Source organism: Sceloporus occidentalis, unplaced genomic scaffold (genome assembly GCF_023333645.1).
Source record: "Sceloporus occidentalis isolate IW3139 unplaced genomic scaffold, rSceOcc1.0.p SCAF_1, whole genome shotgun sequence".
NCBI lineage: Eukaryota > Metazoa > Chordata > Lepidosauria > Squamata > Phrynosomatidae > Sceloporus > Sceloporus occidentalis.
In genome coordinates this window covers 68,293,633-68,316,378 of record NW_028316981.1, presented here as the reverse complement: position 1 = coordinate 68,316,378, position 22,746 = coordinate 68,293,633, and the positions used below count along the sequence as shown (strand labels likewise).

General features: G+C 42.2%; 1 protein-coding gene across 3 annotated transcripts in view; it reads right to left on the bottom strand.

Moving 5' to 3' along the window:
• ATRIP (ATR interacting protein) overlaps positions 1-22,746 on the bottom strand; it is a 43,468-nt gene that overhangs the window by 4,409 nt on the left and 16,313 nt on the right. Inside the window, exons 9-14 of one of the 3 annotated variants that reach the window (XM_089523781.1) lie at positions 18,792-19,505; positions 17,297-17,445; positions 16,135-16,226; positions 15,541-15,624; positions 13,952-14,204; positions 12,459-12,943 (exon numbers count right to left, since the gene is read on the bottom strand). In XM_089523781.1, coding sequence (XP_089379907.1) covers positions 12,876-12,943; positions 13,952-14,204; positions 15,541-15,624; positions 16,135-16,226; positions 17,297-17,445; positions 18,792-19,505 — 1,360 coding nt within the window. In that variant the 3' untranslated portion in view covers positions 12,459-12,875. Of the gene's footprint in view, positions 1-12,458; positions 12,944-13,951; positions 14,205-15,540; positions 15,625-16,134; positions 16,227-17,296; positions 17,446-18,791; positions 19,506-22,746 lie in introns of those variants that run through there. The other 2 variants (XM_089523772.1, XM_089523790.1) reach the window with 2 other exon arrangements.

Genomic DNA, 22,746 nt, shown 5'->3' with positions numbered 1-22,746 from the left:
TCAAGTGATTTTGATAAAGTGATAAAGTTACAAAAACTTGTCACAGTGGTGGATTGGATTGGAGTGAGGTTCTCTCTTTTTGTTGTTGTTCTTGTGTGCCTTCAAGTTGTTCCTGACTTATGGCAACCTTATCATGGGATTTTCTGGAGATTTCTTCAAAAGAGGTTTGCCATCACCTTCTTCTGAGGCTGAGAGAGTGTGACTTGCCTAATGTCATTCAGTGGATTTCCATGGCTGAGCAGAGATTCAAACACTGGTCTCCCAGTGTGCAACACTCAAACCACTACACCACACAAGGTCATTATTCCCTGTGTGTGTATGTGTATGTTTCTATATATATATATATGTGTGTATATATGTGTGTGTGTGTGTGTGTCTTTGTGTGTGTGTTTATAGAAAGCCAGTGTGATGTAGCAGTTTGAGCACTGGACTATGACTCTGAAGACCAAGCTTTGAATCCTGGCTCAGCCATGAAAAACCACAGAGTATCTTGGGCAAGTCACACTCTCTCAGCATCAGAGGATGGCAATGGCAAATTCCCTCTGAAAAAACTTGCCAAGAAACCCCCACAATGTTCTTAGGGTCGCCATAAGTCAATAACAACTTGAAAACACCAACAACTCCTCCTCTGTGTATGTGTGTGTTGTTGTTGTTGTTGTTGCTGTTGTTATATGCCTCCAAGTCATTTTTGACTTATGGTAACCCTAAGATGGTTGGGGTTTTCTTGGCAAATTTCTTCAGAAGGGGTTTGCCCTTAATATCCTCTGAGGCTGAGAGAATGTAATTTGTTCAAGGTCAGTGTGTGTGGGATGTGTGTGTCTGTGTATGTATGTGTGGAGGGAGAGAGAGTTAAAAGATATAGCTGTGTTAGTCTGTAAATCAGCATGTAGAGCAATTTTATGGCACCTTTGAGAGTACCTGAAAGACAAAATAAGTACAGAGGAAGTACAGGAATACCTGGTTAATCTAAATGAATTTAAGTCTCCAGGACCACATGGACCACATCGAAGGGTATTAAAAGAACTGGCAAATGTAATATCGGAGCCATTGGCAAGGATCTTTGAGAAGTCCTGGAGAACAGGAGAAGTCCCAGCAGACTGGAGGAGGGCAAATATTGTCCCCATCTTCAAAAAGGGGGAAAAAGAGGATCCCAACAATTATCGTCCAGTTAGTCTGACATCAATACCAGGCACGATTCTAGAGCAGATCATTAAACAGAGAGTCTGTGAACTTCTAGAAGGCAACTCCATAATCACAAAAAGTCAACACTGGTTTCAGAGAAACAAGTCATGCCAGACAAATCTAATCTCTTTCTTTGCTAAAATTACCAGCTTGGTAGATGAAGGGAATGCTGTGGATATAGTATATCTTGATTTCAGTAAGGCCTTTGACAAGGTCCCCATGATATTCTTGCAGACAAGCTTGAAAAATGTGGGCTAGACAAGGTAACTGTTACATGGATTTGTAAATGGTTGACTGACAATGGCTCCTTTTCATCCTGGAGAGAAGTGGCCAGTGGGGTCCCACAGGGCTCTGTCCTAGGGCCAGTGCTATTCAACATCTTTATCAGTGACTTGGATGAAGGAATAGAAGGCTTACTTATCAAATTTGCAGATGACAGCAAATTAGGAGGAATAGTTAACACCCCAGAGGACAGGATTAAAATTCAAGATGATTTTAATAGATTAGAAAGCTGGGCCAAAGCTAACAAAATGAATTTCAATAGGGAGAAATGTAAGGTCTTAGGCAGAAAAAACGAAACACACAGATATAGGATGGGGGACACCTGGCTGACTGAAACTACGTTTGAAAGGGATCTAGGAGTCCAAGCAGACCATAAGCTGAACATGAGTCAACAGTGCCATGTGGCAGCTAACAAGGCCAAAGCTGTTTTAGGCCGCATCAATAGAAGTATAGTGTCTAGAAGATCATCTGAAGATGCCAGCCACAGATGAAGGCGAAACATCAGGAATAAATTCTTCCAGAACATGGCCACAAAAAACATAGCCAAAACCCACCCAAAACTATGAAAGAATGAAGTTGCATCCAAATGCATCTGAAGAAATAGACTGACATCTAGGAATGCTCATGCTGTCAACTTCTTTCTTGCAGTCTCAAAGGTGCTACAAGATCTCTCTGCATACCATATCCATCTATCCATCTGTCTATCTATCTGCCTCATGAAGAAGCCTGTGAAGCTTTGAAAGCTAGCCTGGTGTCTTTTATGCAGTTTAGTTGTACTGCTCCAACATGAATGTAAAACCATGTTCTTCTTTCTGTTGTTTGCTTTATTATGAATCCTGGGTGCTGAAAGGTCCTCCTTTTCCAGGACATGTCCCACACTTCCACCTTCTGTCCAGGAAGAATGCCAAAATGTCCTCCATTCTGAGCCTGACTAAAGAAGCATGGTTTTACATTTCTATAGTCCCCAACACACTGCAGAAATAACCCAGTCTGAGATGGCTTTAACTCAAGGCTAGGGAATTCTGGGAACTGCAGTTTTGTGAGACACTGAGCCTTCTCTGTCAGAGAGCTTTTGGTGCCACAATGAACTGCAGTTCCCAGGATTCCCCATCACTGAGCCAGGGCAGTTAAAGTGGTCTCGAACTGCATTATTTCTACAGTGTGTTTGGGACCACAGAAAGGGAAATTCGTGCTTCCAGTAAGGCTCGAAATGGAGGACACTTGGGGGCAGTCCTCCTGGGCAGAAGGGTGGAATGGAGGACGCATCCGGGAAAAGGAGGATGCCTGTTGCAAAGGTCTCTGTCTGGCTTTTTCTTGGCAAGCCTTCCTTTCCCTGTTTTCAGAAATACTTACTGGATGAACGGCGAAGTTGGGACTCCCTGAGATTGCTGCTTCTTTCTTTCTTTCGTTCTTTCTTTCTTTCTTTCTTCCTTCCTTCTTTTCTGTTGTCTGTCTTGAGGCTTTGAAGAACAACATCCTGCTCCTCAAGGAAACGAAAGTGAAACTCTCCTCAGCTCCTCCTGCCTCTCTTCCCCTCAGCTTCACTTTCATGTTGTTGATGTTGTTATGTGCCTTCCTGGGTTTTTCTTGGCAAGTTTCCTTCAGAGGAGTTTTGCCATGGCCTTCCCCTGAGGAGGCTGAGAGAATGGGACTTGTCCAAGGCCACCCAGTGGGCTTCCATGGCAGAGCCAGGATTCGAACCCTGGTCTTCCAGGGTCCAATGCCTCAAACCATCACATTGGCCCTCCAGCAGGGAAAGAAGAAATGTGTTACCAACTTCATGCACCACTTAGCTTTAATACTGACACCATCAGGGAATCTGAAATAAAATTAAATCCACCCAAATTCATAGAATCGTAGAGTTGGAAGAGACCACTAGGGCCATCCAGTCCACCCCATTCTGCCATGCAGGAACTCCCAATCAAAGCATCCCTGACAGATGGCCATCCAGCCCCTGCTTAAAGACCTCCAAGGAGGGAGACTCCACTACATTCCAAGGGAGTGTGTTCCTCTGTCGAACAGCCCTTACTGTCAGGAAGTTCCTCCTAATGTTGAGGTGGAATCTCTTTTCCTGGAGCCTGCATCCATTGCTCTGGGTTCTAGTCTCTGGAGCAGCAGAAGACAAGCTTGTTCCCTCCTCAATGTGACATCCCTTCAAATATTTAAACAGGGCTATCATAGCACCTTGTTACCATTTCTATTCCAGGCTAAACATCCCCAGCTAGGGTTGCCATAACCCGGCTGCAACCGGGTTTTTCCCGGTTTTGGCGGCACCTGCCCGCTCCCGGCACGGGTGCCATCCAAAAACCAGGTAAAGCCCGGTTGCAGCGGGGTTGCGGAGCAACCCGGGGGGCCTCGCTGCCCTCCTTCTACTCCACCGCGTATGGCCGCGCAGAGGAAGAGGAGGGCAGTGAGGCCTGGGGCGGAGGAGGCTGCAGGGAGGTGGCGCCTCCTGCGCGCAGCCACGCCAACCTCCCCGCCTCCCTGCAGCCTCCTCCCTCCTTCCTGGCCTCCGCGGAGGCCAGGAAGGAGGCGAGGCCCCAGTGATCACCGGCAGCCTTGCGCCTTCCTCCTCAGCCTCTGCGGAGGCCGGGGAAGGAAGGGAGGCCCCGGCAATCGCCCACGGCCTGGCCCTTCCTCCGCGGCCTCCGATCGCGGCGAGGCCCGGGGCCCAGGCGGGGAGGGAAAGCCTCCTTAAGTGGAGGCTTTCCCTTGCCGCTTGGCCTCCGCTCCCCTCCGTGGGAAAATGTAGGACAAAATTTTCAAATGCAGGACACATTTTTCTGTGTCCTACATTTGAAAATTTTGTCCTACATTTTTCCCATTTCAGAGGTCCGGAGTTATGGCAACCCTATCCCCAGCTCCCTAAGGCATTCCTCATAGGGCATGGTTTCCAGGCCCTTCACCATTTTAGTTGCCCTTCTTTGGACACACTCCAGCTTTTCAACATCTTTTTTGAATTGTGGTGCCCAGAACTGGACACAGTATTCCAGTATCCTCATTCACACTGCATAATAAACCTTTTCAAACCATTTTAAACCACTTTAAAGGGCCCTTGTTCGCACTGGTGCCAATTTCTCTGACACAGTTTTGGGGGGCAGCGCTAAAGCCAGGTAAACTGGCTTTCTGTATCTGAAGCATTTACTGCTTTTTTTTAATGGTTTGGTTCCACACACGTGTGAACGCGTTGTTGATGGGATTTGGTTCCCTGTGACGTCACACATTTTAGAATCTATTTTTAATTGATCCAATTGTTAATGCGGTTCAATCACAGCAAAGTCTGTGTTGAATCGCTCCATCGATTCAAAACGATCCAACACAAAAATGGGTTTATTATGTAGTGTGAATGAGGTCCAGGTGAAGACTGACCAAAGCAGAACAGAGAGGTGCTTTTACTTCTGATCTAGACACTATACTTCGACTGATGGAAGTCCAACAAATGTGGATTTGACAACATATTGACTCATATCAACAAACCTGTTGGAGCAATTTTTATCTGCACTATGAAGAGGTTCTTTTATGATGGCAACGTGAAGAATCCATTTAGCCAGCAATTGTGAAAGCAACCTTGAAGTGCACACTCTACCTGCAAAGCTCCTAGAGGTCCTAATACTGAAGAAAAAGACAATGGAACCTATCCTGGCAGAAATGAAACAAATTATGCAGGGAGGGATTTCGGTCCAAGGCGGTATAAGAAATACCTGGCTACTGTACTTTAAATAGATGGAGGCTTCCAGGAATAATAATAATAAAAACAAACCTGGAATGGCAAGCAATGAAGGAATTGCCAGTGTTACCAAGTATGGATTTATATTAAATTTTGGGTGCCATGCAATCTGAAGCTATGACCCCTGACTGACCCCACAGCAAGCTGCCATTAACCTGAGAGTGAGGAGACCACGTAGCCAGCTGCCCTGACAAGGCCAGGTCTCAGGAAAAAGGTAGAATTAAACCTTTCAGAGGAAGTCTTTGGGAGTTGCAAAACCAGATTCACAGGGACCAGCACAAGGAAGACAATAGTTGTGGCTTCCTTCTTAACGAGCCAGTGATTAACTTAACGGCTCAGCCATCAAGGTATCTGCTCTCCTGAAAAGTGTCAGACCTCTTGCATTGTGTAACCATTGTGTACCTTTGGCTTAGACAAAGCCCAAGCAATCAAAGCCTTTGTCTCGCAGGCAGCCATTGCCTGAGGGCCTGTTTAGCCCTATATAAGGTCCAAGTTTTCAGCCCTTCACCGGGCTTGTTGAGCATTCCGAGCCTGAGATTCCAAGAGCATCTTGCTCTGCTGAAATCACTTGAGCGAAGCCAAGCTCACTGTCACCGGGCCTCTAAGTTAGCTTTGCCTGCCAGAACTCAGCTCTTAAGCCACAGCGGCCGCTCTTTCCTTTCCCCGTTCCCACGGCCGTGATCCACTATCCATCCTACCTCTCATTCAGTTCCTTGGAGAAGACGTCTAAGTTAAATATTCCCAACAGTGCCTCTCTCTTCCTTCCTTTACTCCTCAAACTCACCCCTCCCTTGCTATAGCATTGACTGTGTGTATGTGTGCGATCCCTTTTGTTGTGTGGCTTTAATAAATGTTCATAGGCCTGTTACAGACAGCCAAAATAAAGCTGCTTCGAGTCACAGTGGAGGTATGGTGTTTCAATGATGCATGCGTCCTAAGAGTCCAGAGTTGCACAAAAGCCACGCTCCAGCCCTAAGGACTGGAGCATGGCTTTGGTGTGGCTTCTGGACTCTTAGGGCACATGCATCATTCAAACACCATACCTCCACTGTGACTCGAAGCAGCTTTATTTTGGCTGTCTGTAACAGGCCATAGTTTAATTGCACCTCATTGGCAGTTGAGTCTCTTTCTCTTGGGGTTGGACTAGGACACGCCTCTCGTATTTGAGCTAATTAAAATTCCCCTAATTCGATCCTTCCTAACACCAGTACAGTGAGCCCTTGGTATTCACTAGGGTTTGCTTTCAGGACCATCCATGGATACCAAAACCTGTGGATGCTCGTCCCATTATATACAGTGGGGGAGTATATACTGTACACCGCTATGATCATCGCGGAATAGCGGTCTATAAATAAAACATATTATTATTATTATTATTAAAATGGTTTCCTTTATATAAAATAGCAAAATGAAAGAATTTGGAATTTATATATTTTTAGAATATTTCAAGCTGTGGATAGGAAGGGCAGAATGTATTTGTAATACTAGGAGCAAAGGTCATTATAAACATGCATATGTGCATGCCATATTGAAGGGACAAGTCCAAATAGCCCAATCCTATATAGACGTTACACAGAACTTATTAACCTTTATTAACCTTTATTTATAAAGCGCTGTAAATTTACACAGCACTGTACGTACAATCTTTTTAATTAGACTTATGCCTAAATACCCTAAAGGCATCAGATCTCACCTGATCTTAGAAGCTAAGCAGGGTCAGCTCTGATTAATACTTGGATGGGAGATCACCAATGAATATCAGATGCAGTAGACAATATTTCAGAGAAAGGAACTAGCAAAATCGCCTCTGAGGATTGTTTGCCTAAGAAAACCCTACAAAATTAGTGAGGTCGCCATAAATTGATAGGCAAGTGCCAGGCGCAGACAGTAAAATGTGATCCCTTATATAAAAATAGCAAAATCAAAGACTCCATTCCCCCCCCCCCCCAAAAAAAAAACAACAATATTTTTAAGTCATGGATGGTAGAATCTGTGGATATGGAGAGCCAACTATATAATCTTTGAGAACTAGGGTGAAGAAGTAAAGTGCTCAGAGGCTGGAGATAGGCAAATATTGTCTCCATTTTCAGAAAGGAGAAGAAATGGACTTAGTCAACGACCAACCAAAGATTTTTAGTCATTCTGGAGAATAGTGACATGTAGGGTGCTGTAAAGTTCTCTTCTGTTCCCAGTATTGTTTTATAAATGACTTGGGTACAGAAATAAAAGAAATGCTCATCAGTTTTCAGATGACATGAAACTAGGGAGAATAGCTAATACAATCAGAGGACAAAATAAGCATTCTAAATTATTTTAACAGATTGGACAACTGGACCAAAAGCAACAAAATCCATTTCAGCAGAGGTATCTACAAAGATTTACAATACTTGCCAAATACAGAATAGGTGGTGCATGAATAGGGTAATAAAATTGGGTTAGGATGAAGAAATACTGTGGATCCACTGGGGTTTGCTTCCAGGACTCCCCATGGATAACAAAATCCGTGGATGCTCAAATCCCATTAAATACAATGGCATAGTAAAATCGTGCCCTTTATATAAAATGGAAAATCAAGATTTGCTATTTGGAATTTATACTTTTTTGGAATATTTTCAAGATGTGGATGCTTGAATCCATGGATAAGGAGGACCGACTGTAATACAATTCTAGACTTCATAAAAACAAACAAACATCCTAGTGTCCAGACTGAGTGACCTAATAGTACATTATTCCACTTTGGACAGAAAAGACCTTGAGTATTGTCTCCAGTTCTGAACACAACTTAAGTATATCAAAATGCTAAAATGCATTCATAGGAGCACAAATAAAATACTAAAAAGTCGGCAGGGGGGATTATGCTTAGCCAAAGAAGATGGAGTGAGTTTATTTTCTGGTCCTCCAGAGGATAGGGTCCAAATCAATAAAAATTACAAGGAAAGAGATTTTTTTTAATTACACATAAAGAACAACTCCCTAGAGATAAAAACTCTTTGTGACTGAAATATTATCTCAGATGATTAGGGTTGCCATATCCCACCTGGGGGCGGGACATTCCCAGTTTTCTACCGGTAGGGGGCGTCCCTTCACAGTTTCCTCCTTGACCCAGGTTTGTCCCGGGTCGAGGAGGTTGCCATTGTGTGCAGGCGCTCCTGCAGCCCTCGTGTGCGGGTGCTCACGTGGAGCCGCTCACATGCAATCACTTGCGTGAGGCTGCTCGCGCAGTCGCCAGTGCGCCCACCACCAGTGGCACGGCCTTTGCTGGCCGCCCGCCAGCGCTTAGGCTAGCCCTGCGTGCGCCCTTGCAGGGCCGCGCGCAGAGCTAATGAGAAAGACTTCCTCCTCTGAGGCTGGGACTGAACAGCCCGCCCCTTCTGCAGGCCGGAGCCTGTGAGTGCTGGCAGGGGGCAGGGCTGTTCCAGCCCCAGTCTGCTCCCATTGGCCAGCCAGCCTCCAGAGGAGGCGCTCCTCCTCTGTTGGGCCAGGCTGCAGCCAGAGGGGAAAGGAAAGGGCCATTTCCTTTGCCCTTTTTTGGCGCGGAGGAGGAAGAGGAGGAAGATGAGGAGGAAGAGGAGGAGGAGATGGGGTGGGTGCCCATTTACAATATTTATTTTTATTAAGTGTATTATTTAAAGTGTATTTTTCCAGTATTTATTTTTATTAATTGTATTTTTAAAGTGTATTTTTTCCAATATGTATTTTTCCCAAGTGCCTTTTCTGTGTGTTTTTGGTGCTTTTCGTGCTAAAAGGTCTGCTTTCTTTTAACAATGATAGTGATGATGGTGGTGGTGATATTGATATCAGCAAGCCTCTGAGGCATGGCCAATGTAAGTTGCTCTGATTTTTACAAACTCATGCGCAGTGAAGAAAAACCAAAATACACACTTCTGAGAAGTATAGTTGGTGCAAGACACCTGAAACCAAGGTTAAATCGACTTCTTGTTAAACCACCTTGACATGTTAAATATGCACAGCCATGTTAACCCATGTTCAGAGTTAAACCCAAAGGGGTTGGTTATGCAATAAGCCTCTGAAATATGCAAGATGCAATGTTAAGTAAAGCCATGTTCAATGCCGAAATGTGCTGTTGTGTATGTTTGGGAATGGAGGGGGGTGGTTTGGCCAGAAAGGGAAGTCCATTTCTGCCATCTGTCTAGGAATAATGGCAAAATGTCCTCCATTTTCATCATGCCTAAGAAACATGCATTTATATTAACATTTTTTTAAAAATCATCCAATTTGTTTGCGTGTCATCCATTTTTTTAAAAAAAAGATGTGTCCTACATTTGAAAATGTTGTCCTACATTTGTCCCACATTTGTCCCGGTTTGGAGGTCCTGACTTATGACAACCCTACAGATGATGGAATCCCCTTCATTTTAGGTTTTAAAAGAAAGGTTGGAAATAGCTTTGTGATCTGGTTAAACAGCATGCTGATTTCAAAAGAGGAGTAAGGTGTGTGTGTGTGTGTGTGTGTGTGTGTGTAGAGAGAGAGAGAGAGAGAGAGAGAGAGAGAGAGAGAGAGAGAGAGTACGGAAGCAGTGAGAGTCGTTTGTTCCCAACTGACTGAAGTATAAATAATTCTGCTTGTCCCCTTCCTAGAGCACAAAGGTCCAAAACACACTTCAGTAATAATCCAGTTTGAGACTGCTTTAATTGCCCTGGCTCAGTGTTAGGGAATCCTGGGAATTGTAGTTTATTGTGGCCCCAGAGCTCTCTGACAGAGAAGGCTAAATGTCTCACAAAATAACATTTCCCAGAATTCCCTAGCAAAACTGGAATATTTCTGCAGTGTGTTTTGGACCACCTAAGAAAACCAAACGACTGACAGACATCACTGAAACAAAAGAAGCACCTAAAAGCACAAAGTTATAACTCTGTACAACAGGTCTAAATGTAATGTTTTCACATTGGCCTGTTACAGACTGCCAAAATAAAGCTGCTTCAGGTCTCTTTGGAGATATGCTATTTAAATGATGCATGGGTCCTAAGAGTCCGGAGGTCGCACCAAAGCCACACTCCATTCCTAAGCACTGGAGTGCAGCTTTGGTGCAGCTTCCGGATTCTTAGGACCCATGCATCATTTAAATAGCATATCTCCAAAGAGACCCGAAGCAGCTTTATTTTGGCTGTCTGTAATAGGCTATTGTAAGTAAAAAAAGCAAAATACAAAATCCCACCCAGGTTTCACTATCAGGCACTTAAAACAATGTAATTAAAATACACATGTAAAACCCTGATCGCAGTTCAACATATTCCTAGAAGAATTAACTGCACCTTAATCTCTACAAATTCTTATTTTAGTTGAACTGCCTGGCTAATCTGCAACTGACCCAAAATTACATAGGTTCAGTCTTGAAATACAATATACTGTAAGTTAATGGGTGTGCATGTATAAAAAGCAGAAATATAAGATGTAATTCCTCAGGAAAATTGGCACCTGAAGAAAGATTCTCCATTGCTGATAGTAAGGTTTATACAAAGGAGGCAGAGACATATTGGGCTGATACCTCTAGCAAAATCCTGTCTTCTATGTAGAAGCATAAGACTGTGAGGTCGAAGGCTTTCATGACTGGCATCCATAGTTTTTTGTGGGTTTTTCAGGCTATGTGGTCATGTTCTGGAAGAATGTATTCCTGATGTTTCACTTGGATCTGTGGCTGGCATCTTCAGAGAATGGTGGCATGGAGGTGTGGGGGATATATGCAGTGGGCCCTCTCTGTTCCAGATCCCCCCGCGTAAGGGAAAATCTGCCTATGCTCGAGCCCCATAGGAAATAATGGGGCGCATGCAGGTGGCGGAGCATGCATGTGGCAGAGCAACCAGTTTCCTTCCCTGAGCAGCTTCCATGTACGCTGGAAGCTGCATAAATCGTGTCCGCTCATGGCGCTCCGTATACTGTGTCACACAGTGTGTGTGTGTGTGTGTGTGTATATATATATATATATATATATATATATACACACACATATATATACACACACACACACACACACCACACACCTCTATGCTACCATTCTCTGAAGATACAAGCGAAACATCTGGAATAAATTCTTCCAGAATGTAAACCCACAAAAAACTGTCATTAAGATTGATTGCATGAAAAAGTGACAGCCTGAAATATCTAAAATGGCAAATTCTGTCCCTGTGAATTCTTGTGGAAACAGAACTTGTGCTCACTTCTGGCGCTGGATGCCGGGTGGCTTCCACCCTGAGGTATGTGTCAGGGGTCATGGTGCTAGGTGGGAGCAGCAACAGCAGGAGCTCGAGCACACTCTCCCGAGTGGCTCCAGAACTGGATCCAAGAGGCCTACTGCTTCGCCATAGACCATAATGATTTCCACAGAAACCTCATTGTTAATCTGGGTCTTTTTGCAGTAGGAATTTGGGTAGCCAGAAATTTAATGGATAATGATTTGATGGCACCTCAGCCTGTTGCATAGCAGAGTTGATGTCAATAATGTAGAAGCACCTGAAGTCAGAACATCTTGCTGCATGACAAAATGAGTTGCAATTGATCACTGCATTATACAGTGGCTTCTATTCTAACTATTAGAGGCATCAGGAGGTCTGAAGGATTAACAACAACACCAAGGCAACATTTAATCTGTTCATTTTCATTATGCTGATTTCACTGGCTTGGGAGCAAACTGCTTTAAGTCCAAGTGGAAGTGTAATTCCTGAAGGTCTACTTTTTTTTGTCAGAGTCAGTTATTCAAAATGAAAAATCAAGTTCTTTTGTAAATGGAATTGGTTTCTGTATGAAGAGTTTAATAGCTTCTGAAGTGGAAAATAAAGATATGTCAGTGTTGGTTGTTCTTGTGTGCCATCAAGTAGTTTCTGACTTAAGGCGACCCCAAAGTGAACCTATCATGGGCTTTTCTTGGCAAGAATTGTTCAGCCTTTGCTTTCCTCTGAGACTATGTGACTTGTTCAAGGTCACTCGTTCAATTTCCATGGCCGAGAAGGGATTCAAACCCTGGTCTCCAAAGTTATAGTCAGTCCAGCACACTCAAGCCACTACACCATGGTAGTACCAGATATGTATTTGCTACACTTTCTCACTATCTAATAATGGTTACATGGCAACTCTGGATTTCATTCCATTTTAAGGAAGACTGCTTCATTTTATGTAAGTCTGCCAGTACTGAATCTTCCATGGTACAAAGGATCTCTAATTTTATTGATAAGGTGGATTCTAAATGTAGAATCCTCTGAGTCATATACAGTATTTGTGTACACACATAAACAGAACAATCCTACACGTGCAATAAATTTTACTGACTTCAAAGTGATTTATTCCCAGTTAAGTGAGGATATGATTACGGTCAGACTAATATTTTCTAAAAAACAAAACACCTATGCAGTTAAAAAATATGATCTCTATTAAATAATAAAGTATGGCAAATATTTAAAGAGATCAAATTACACAAAGTCCAATAATATTTTACATACGTAATTTTTAATATCACATTCTTCAGATATCAGTGCTTTAATATTCTACATTACACTGGGACATTCATCTAATAAAACAGTAAAAAAATACTATTTCAACTGTGATAGTTTCTGATAACTGATCTTTGGCCAATTGTACATTTTTTTATATTGTACGTTTATGAGCCTTGTATTCAGTTAGGTTGCAAAGTCAGCCTTTTCTGAAAGTTAATCTGTCCAATGTTTAGTTGAGATTAGTTGCATTCCATTTCTTGATCATCAACTTCTGCCTCCAAAGGATATAGTTCATCCAATGCAAGTTCTGAAATTAGATAAGATACATTTTATGAATGCAAGAAATTTTGGGAGGAAAATCAGTATTTTGTTAAGGTTATTTAAGCATGGATGATCCAAAGCAGGGATAGGCAAACTGCGATCTCCAATTATTCTTGAACTGCGATTCCCAAGATTCCTCATCACTGGCTATGCTGGAGGGCTGTAGAATTCCTGCCCTGATCTAGAGGTCCCTGTTCATCTACTAAACTCAATAACTGGAATTTGGAAGCTAAATGGACCTTATGGTTGTTTGTCTTTATGTGTTTACCTATAAATTATTGCATTACAAGCTTTTAATTTCAATGAGTAATACTGAGGTGAGAAATATCTCAGATATTTCCTTAAAGAATGTACCTAAAGCTACTGCTTGGAGGAGGTGGCTGATCTAAAAGATTTGTAGTTCAGTAACAGAACACATGCTATGCATTAAAAATCTGAGTGCAACTGTCTTATTTATGTACATTCTTCACCATTCTGGTTTTCTGTCCTGTTACTACAGAAATTGTAAGTAAAAGTACAATATGCTTACTGTGTTGTTCAGTTGCAGTACTACTGCAGTACAGTATTAAAATAAGGTATTAATTAATCCAGACTTAGTTCTACTTAAAGCAGGCCCAATGAAATAAATGAGATTTGTTAGCTACAGCTAATAGGTCTTCTTGACTTCAATGGATCTACTCTAGCTAAGGATAAGGTGGACTTAGCCCAAAGATTCCTACACTTTAGGAAGGAAGGGAAATTTACTTTTACTTTAAGTGTACAATGAAGTACCATGACAGTAACCTACAGGCTAAACAAATGTTACTATGATCAGCACCGAAGAGACTGAATAATATAAAGCAGGATTCGAGCTGCAAGTCTGTGCACACCTATGTGGGATCAAGTCTTATTTAATTCAGTATTAATTTCTACCTCTGAGTAAATGTGCATGAGGGTTGGGTTGCAAGCTATTTTAATTTTCATTAAAAGACAAATTTCACATATGCAACTTTACCTTCACAGGCTTTCAGCCTTCCAGCTTTTCGGAGGATTGCCCTGACACCAGGCATGACATGATCATACTGATGGAGCACTTCTAGGCAATGTTCATGGAAGAGTTTATCCTTTTGAGACAGGCTGTGCAAGAGTAAAACAGTGCCCCGTAAAAACTGAATGACTTGCTTTCCATGCACATCGAACAAGTTTCCTTCCACCTTTCTGACTGTCAGCCACTGTCTATGTAACATTACAATCAGAGCCTTCACTACCTGCAGGAGAAAACACAATATAATTCTCATACAGATTTTGCAGGGGTGGTGAGTTAAAAGCTTTTACTATGTTTAGTAAGTGGCAGTGTTGCAACAAAGAATAACACTCTAGGAATAGAAATATTAAAGATATTATGTAGCATAAAATAAAAGCTTTTTGATAGCAACATTACAACAATATTACATTGAGACTAGGTTAATTTTGCAGGTTTCTCCTTCTCTATGCATAATTGAAATCTAACTAACTAAATTTCACGAGTCTTTTACTGTATATACTCATGTATAAGTCTAGAAATTTTAGTAAAAAATTGACCCCAAAAAACTGGATCGACTTATCCATGGGTCAATGTAAGTACTGCACTTTTAACTTTTATCAAAAAAGGAACTATGACCTAGTGAAATATGAGTGCTTAGTCCAGTGATGATGAACCTTTTCTAGGCCGAGTGCCCAAACTGCAACCCAAAACCCACTTATTTATCGCAAAGTGCCATGTTCCTCTGGCTTTCTAGTAACAAACTTTGGCAAACTCTGTGCAGGGATGATGGCACATGTGCCCACAGAGAGGGCTCTGAGTGCCACCTCTGGCACGCGTGCCATAGGTTCGCCATCACTGGCTTAGTCCACCCTGGGAGCATCAAAAAGAAGCATGGATCCCCTCTACTCTCTCATCCATCCAGCCTTTAGGGTGAGCACAAACAGTTATGCCTGTCAAACACTTAGAGATCTTTAGCATCATTTTCCTTTGCTTCACCCATTACATCCTTTGTTATTTGATGGTAAGTTTTACCCTCGACTTATCCATGGGTCATATCAAAATCCATAATTTTGGCCCCCAAACCTGCCCTTGACTTATACATGAAGTTGACTTATAAATAAATAATAATAAAAATTTTATTTATATACCGCCCTTCCTCAGATCAGGGCGGTTTACATCATTTTAAAACATCATACAGCATTAAAAACATTACAATGAAAACAAAAAAGCCCCGAGTTAGCCGGTCCTCTTGCCGGTGCGGCGGAAGGAGGTCCATAGGACAACTTAATCGGGGAATGCGTTGCCAAAAAGGAAGGTCTTCAAATCCTTTTTGAATTGGGCCAGGGAGGTGGCCGAGTGGAGCTCTATGGGCAGCGTGTTCCAAAGGGCCGGGGCGGCGATGGAAAAAGTCTTCCTAGTCGTGGAGACAAGCCTGGCCCCGGGAACCCTAAGTAGTTGCTGCCCAGATGTTCTGAGGGTGCGGGACGGAATATATGGGGAGAGGCGGTCCTTCAGGTATCCTGGGCCCAAGCCATTTAGGGCTTTATAGTCAAGTATATACGGTAATTTCACTGGCTTACCTCAGAGTTGCACTGGCATTCCGTTCCAACAAGTAATACAGAGAGATTACAACACTGCACACACTTGGTCAGGAAGCGAACAGTCTAAGTTGATACAAAAACAAAACACCGACAGACCAGGTAATATGTGAAAAGATAACTCAAGGACAGCCACCTCACTCCACCCCAAATGTAAAATTTGAAATTAATGTCGCAAACTTGTACACACTTGCATAATGAACACAATGGATCTTATTTCTGACTAAATGTGCTCAGGATGGCTTTAAGGTCAGTTTTACTGATCAGTTTAAGAAGGCTTCAAAAGCTTTCTTACGCATATTCTGTTCCAACAAAGCAGTACACAGAACAATCTAAAATGCATGTCTGCAGTCCTTTTAAAGGCACCAAACTTCCTTACTCCCTGCTGTAATTTCTCATGAGATAGAATTTCTGCAATTAGGTATTGATTTATGTTAGATGAAAATGACGTAAATTTTTGGTTTTCAATCTAAATTTTGTAATAGTAATTTGAACTTTCAAAATCAAAAGAAATAATTGCTTGATTCTGGCATTCTCAGTTAAACAACAGATGGCCGATATTCTCTCCCTCTTTACCTCTTGTTCTAACTGTAGCCAAAGCATCTCAGATGCCGATTTATCTGGTCTTGACGTGATATACATGTAGAGTGCCAAAAGTAGACAGGTTTCTGTAAAAACAATTTTACAAAACACTGCAACATAATCAAATAGCAAAATTACTATTATTCCCAACAAAGATCACTTTGCATTTACTGAATTCAATGTTTACTTGTTCCCTTCATTGGTTCTCTGGGCACTTTATATTTTAAAAAATGCTAAGATAACATTTCAAATCTACTTCAGAGGAAGGAAAAGGGAATAACAGCAACTCTCGCATACTGAAAATAAATCCACTAAAACAAATCTGAAATAGTAGTATTTGAGATAATGACTCCACCCCAGTTACTTCACTTAACTAACCTGTTCTTCACTGACCTGCCCCTGTACAAGGTTTTTTTTCTATGTCAGCAACTCTGAACGGCAGTAAATAGGGAAGCACAAAAAATGGTAGCTCTCATAGCTTTCCTCATGTGGATACTATTAGGCTTAACAACTCAGTACTTCTGGCTTCCATTTTAAGTGCCTCTGCCAGGAGGATTGGAAGGAAAAGAATTCAGCTGCTGTCTTCTGTGCTTTTTGGCTTGACAACACAGTAGGGTGCTTCACCCACTGATAGCTGGGACTAAGCTTTGTGCACCACGAAGAACCTGAGAACATTGTGCCTTATCACTCAAGATATTTGTTCTTCTTTAAAGCCTCAAGGAAAACTAGAAAGTGGAACATGAGCAATGGCTCATAGTTCAAGCTATACACATTTGGGGTACAAAGAGTTCCAACCATTCACCCACATGTCTGAGCCAAACAGAAATTCTTTCCAACTTGACAAGTTCACAGACCCACTTGCCAAAGCAATATGCAACACAGACATACATAGGTGACTCATACCTGTTTTAAACAGAGGCTGCACTAGGTATGATGATGCATGTATGTAAGAATTTATTTATTTTTGGGTATTTACTTGACAGACATGTCAATTGAGAGCCTAAAATTTTAACAGACTCAAAAAGATTTTAAAGTAAGCTACAGAAATCTTGAAGCAAGTAATGTTGTTTGCCCAGGTTTAATTTTTTAAAAAATAACACATCACTGGACTTATGAATTCGGTGTTTTGTAAAACAGGGTTTTTAATCTTTCTCACCTGAACTTGAACAAAACTGACCAGCAAGCTCCTGGCGTTCAGCAAGTAATGTTAACAGCTTAACTGTTAGATGGACAGCAAACAAGGGGGTTTCAGGAGATATGCAGCGGAGGAAAGTCTGTGTTTGGCTATGCAACAAATGCTGGAAGCTTTTGAGAGAAAAGAGAATAAATTAAAAATGTTGGGAGGTGGAGCAATGATTTTTCCGACCAGTTTACTGTTACAGTGTGTCCTAAATTATCATGCAGAGCAATGCTATGTATGTTAACTCAGAAATCCTACTGTGTCTAAATGGGGCTTATTCCAGAGCAAGTGCATTTAGGATTGCAACCTTAGTAACTTAACAAAGGCAAGTGTATTATTAGCAGTCTGTGTAGGAAAATTCATTGTCGCCTATAACAGCCGGAATATTACCAATACTCTCAACTGTTGAACAATGAGACTGAGGAGGACAGAGGCAGAAAAGCAAGATTGTCTGTGTAGTGAGAAGACCAGAGTAGGATGAAGGTTGTGGGTAAAAAGTCAAAACTGAAAAGAACAAACAGAAGATGTTGATTATGCTATTAGCTTGTCCTTTCCTGCTTACGCAAAAATAGTCCTTGCATAACTAGATAGCAATATGAAAACAATATGTGTATAAGAACTTTGTTAAATAAGTCAAAAGAAAATGTAAAAGGTCAGAATGTACTTATACAGTAACATACTGTGTAAAGTTGGATCATGAAATTATGTAAAGTAATGGGCTGGGGCTAAGTGAATAACCAATTACAGAATAGAATGTATAGGCCGAACGTTGAGACCACCTCTGTGTATTGATGATGTAAAAGATATTGTCCCAGGGCAATTGTGGCCCAGGCTTTGGAAAAGATTCCCCGGGACACAGCCAGCTGGAAAACAAAGTCTATACTTTCCATCTTATGTGGTCTCCGTCTCCGATTGCTACAAGACAACACTTATGTAAAACTCATTAATTCAATATGTCTACTCCAGTTGGAAGTAACAGCTGAATTTGGGCAAATGTGCTTAGATGCCTAAATGTTCTGACTATACATTTACAGGTAGAGCACGTATCCAGTGGGTTTGCACATAAGCTTGAAATAATTTCATTTTACTTGAAAAGAGATTTCTAGACAAGAACTGGGCAATTTAGGAATATATTCTACACAACTCATAGTGCAATTAGTATGCAACAGTTCTTTTTGTACAGCATTCACTGATATTTAATTTTTATTAGCCTCTGTAATTCCCATATTTTCCACCAAGGATTGTTCTTTTACCTTCATTTCCTTATAAATCTAAGTTTAACACCTGAAAACAAACTTAGGCCTTTTATTCCAAGATAGGATCAAAATGTTTACTACACAGGATCACATTAATGCTACCTCAACTGGGTTCTTCACTAATTTATGATGATGCATGTAACTATCATATGGAGTCAGGAAGCAAATGGGTCTTTCAGAATAAGTTATGATATTACAATCAAGCTACCTTTTACCTTAATAATAAGTCAGCCGTCGATCTTTCTGCCAACTTCACCAAAATTCTCAAGCACTGATTCATTATGCCATGTCTCTGGTGCCCTGCTGATGTGGCACATGAAGCCATGAGCTGCAGTAGCTTTTTAAACAAAGGATGTTGGGACTGGTCAGCATTTGAAACACCTAGTTCTGTGTTGGGTTCCTGGGGATTGGCTCTAAGCTGCTTACTGCAAGTGACACTTTTGTCCTTTTCTTGCATTTCTGCACATCCCAAACTGGAATCTGGTTTCATATTATGGGAGAGCAGTGTGTAAATAACATCCCAGCTATAAAATACCAAATAATAAAGGATGCCAAGAGACACAAGTGCTAACTCTTCCAGAGTAAGTAAGGTATCATCTATAGCTGATGTTCTACTTGAGGAACTTCTGGAGGAACAAGCAGATTGGTTTCCAGAAGAGGTGTTTCCAGTCTTTGTCATTAACGAGAGGGCTTGGTGGTATGCGCTAATGTGATGGTCCAAGAGAGGAAGAAGATGCACTGCTCCAGCAATTTTATAGCGCTTTGGGTGAGATATTTGTCTCCTGCTTTCATCTGAGCTTTCTTCCACTGAACCTTCATCCACAGCAATTAAATTTAATCCGGTTAAGGCAAGTTTTTGAGCAATTCTTAGTGAAGACTCTTCTTCTTGAGAATTTTCAGTTCTGTCACTGGAGCTTCTTATAGAGCCTCTATGTAAACAAGAGCAGGAAATCAATACAATTTGATGAAAACAGACTATGCACCAAATAAATGTTTTTAGCCTTGTTTCAATAAGTTGCTCAGTATCTTCACCTATTATGATTGCCAAGGTCTGGGAACAGTAAGGTCCCTGAAGTAAATTTAATCTGTTGTTGCTGTAATTCTGTGTCTTCAGATTGACTCTGATTTAAGAATACCTTATCACAGGGTCTTCTTGGTAAGACTTATTTAGGCCCCATTCCCACTAGCGGGTTTGCTCCTGAAGGAACTGGGCAGATTCGGAGGCCCCCCTCCCGAATCTCTCCGTTAGCAAGTGCCCACTACAATTCAGGGGCATTTTAACCCGAATGCCTTCTACAAGAAATTGGGTTTAACATGAAGGCGCCTGCTATCAATCAAGTGATCATCATAGGTGACGTTTGCAGCACTCATTGGGGCATCGGAAGTGTGCTTCCCTCCTCCTTTTTTTTAAAGAGCCAGGCACAAAATGTGCACATTTTGCCAAATCAAATTTAAAAACCTCTTTTGTGTGTCTGTGTGTGCATGTTGTGGGCATTTGGGTCAGTGCAGGTTATGATCTGCCCTTGGCCCCATTTTCAACCCCAAAATGCAAGCTAATGCATCCTGTATCCCCCACTCCTTGCCACCCCAGAATGCCTCTTGCACATGTAATAATAATAATAATAATAATAATAATAATAAATTCCTCACCTCGGAAATGCCAGAAAAGGATGCAATTGCCAGGCATTGTTTTTTTGCTTTTAAAAGCAGTTCAGGGCTACCCCTGAAATCCTTAGAGACAGTAGCAAAAGCATGTATCATTTTGCCAATTTGCCAAATTGTCAAGAGCAACAAATGTAACATTCGAATTGTAGCATTCATTCGCAAGTCTTGCCCTTTGCAACATTTCCCCTTTGCTGGAAGCCAGCAAATGAAAGGGAAAGTGACCAAGCAGCTAGCCATGTTCTATCCATCTATATATCTGCCTCAAGAAAAAAAAACATGCGCATATTTTGTCAAAAATAATTTTAAAAAATAAAATGGGGGGAAGGTGCCTGATGGGAGCTCCGTTCGTGCCCTGCCTTTGACCTGACCTGACCTGACCCCTTTCCTCCTGCTACATTCTCTTCAGAGGAGCTTTGCCATTGCCTTCCACTGAGGCTGAGAGAGAGTGACCTGTCAGTTCCAACTGACCCATGGAATCAATTGGGAATAAAAGGGAAATGCAGTGCAGGCATTCTGACTGTAGCATCCTGATATAACACTAATGATAATAATAATAATAATCCAGGAGCAAGAGGAAATGAAAGTAGCACAAGCAAGCACAAAGACATGTCACCCAAAAAATCATGCACATAGATTGTCAAAAATAAAAGAGGCTGCTTCTGCTGCAGCCTGATTTCCCTACATCCCCCGGCTTAGCCCTGCAGCTCAATTTCCCTTGGCAATCCTCCTTTTTCCTTCTGACCCTCCCCTCCCTCTGAGGTGCCCTGAATTGACCTCCCCTCCCGGCTCCTTCATCCTCCTCCTCCTGCTCCATTATAGAATGCCCTCCATGGCTCCCTTCTTCCCACGGCTCCTTCATTCTCCTCCTCCATCACTTTCTCCACTCCCCCCGCCCTCCCTCTGACAGCCCTTTGCAGCCCTCGTCACCCTGTTTTCCCCTTTTGCCTCCTGTCACCCTTTGCCTCCAGATTCCCCTTTTTCCTTCGGCTCTTTCCTCCTCCACCCCCTCCCCCTCCCCTCCAATGAGGGGAGGGAATACTCTGACCTCTGCCCGCCCTCTGACCTTAATCCCTCCCTGAATTTGCCCCGATCATCATCGAGGGCAAGTTCATATTTCGCGGAACCTGGGTCTTTTCAGAAAAGATGGATTTTAGCCCAAATCTCGATACCCTGCACTAAGGGGCATTTCCTTGTGCAAGCCTCGACATGGATTGTGACAGAATTGGGCCCAATATCAACTTCACGTGAAAGATTCAATTTCAAAACCAGGTTAAAAGGTAGTATGAATGGGCCCTTAGATGAGATTTGTCACTGCCTTCCTCTAAGGCAGGGGTAGGCAACCCTTTTGAGCCGGGGGCCGGGTTGCTGTCCCTCAGACAACTGGGGGGGCGAAGCCAAAAAATAAATAATTAAATAATTTTTAATAAATTAAATAAATAAATAAACCGGGACAAATGTAGGACAAAATTTTCAAATGGGGGGCACTTTTTAAATAAAAAATGGAGGACATGTGAAAAAAATTGCTGATTTAAAAAAAAATGTTAAGATAAATGCATGTTTCTGAGGCTTCTATTGACAATTGCCCCTGCGCGCGAGAGGCCAAAGGCCCCGGTGGCAATTGGCGGCAGGACTGGGCTGGGGCCGGTCCCAAGGCCTTGTCGGGCCGCATCCGGCCCGCAGGCCGCAGGTTGCCTACCCCTGCTCTAAGGCTTAGAGAGTGTGACTTGCCGAAGATCACCTAGTGAGTTTCCATGGCTGAACCTGACCTTCAGAATCCCAGGCTGCATCTACAATGCAGAATTAATGCAATTTGACACTGCTTTAACTGCCATGGTTCAATGCTACGAGTCTGGAATTTGTAGTTTTGGGAGATATTTAGCCTTCTCTGAGAGGGAGCTCTGGTGTCACAACAAACTACAAATCCCAGGATTCCACAGCCATGGCAGTTAGATGTGTCAAACCACAATAATTCTGCAGTGTAGCAGCAGCCCTAGTCTAACATTAAAATAATTACATCACACTGGCTCAAATTTAATCTGGTTTATTCAGTGTATCCCTTAGTGCAGACATTGCCTCCTCCTTTGTTAAACATAGGCACCTCACTGGGCATTCTGAGAAACAGAGTACTATACTAGGAAGAACTCTGGTTTGATCCAGCAGGGACCATCTTAAGAGAAACTATGAAGGATAAAATATTTTTAATTTGAAAAACAAATCTGCACAAACCAACACTCAAATGGCATTAGCTAGACTTGTACCAGCACATCTTCAAGGCATGCCAGTACCCAACAGCAATCTAAGTTAGAGATATGTAATGTTAAACCAGAGAATGGCCACTACAACTCCATTAGTGGAGAGACCAAAAAATAAAGAGAGGTATGTCATGGGAGGAGCAGCCTTAATCTGAATCCTGCATTCTAAATTCACTCAGGCCCTGCTCCTGGCAACTCTACCAATATAAAGTCTGTACCAGCAAAAATGGGGCATATTAAAACACTTCTATTG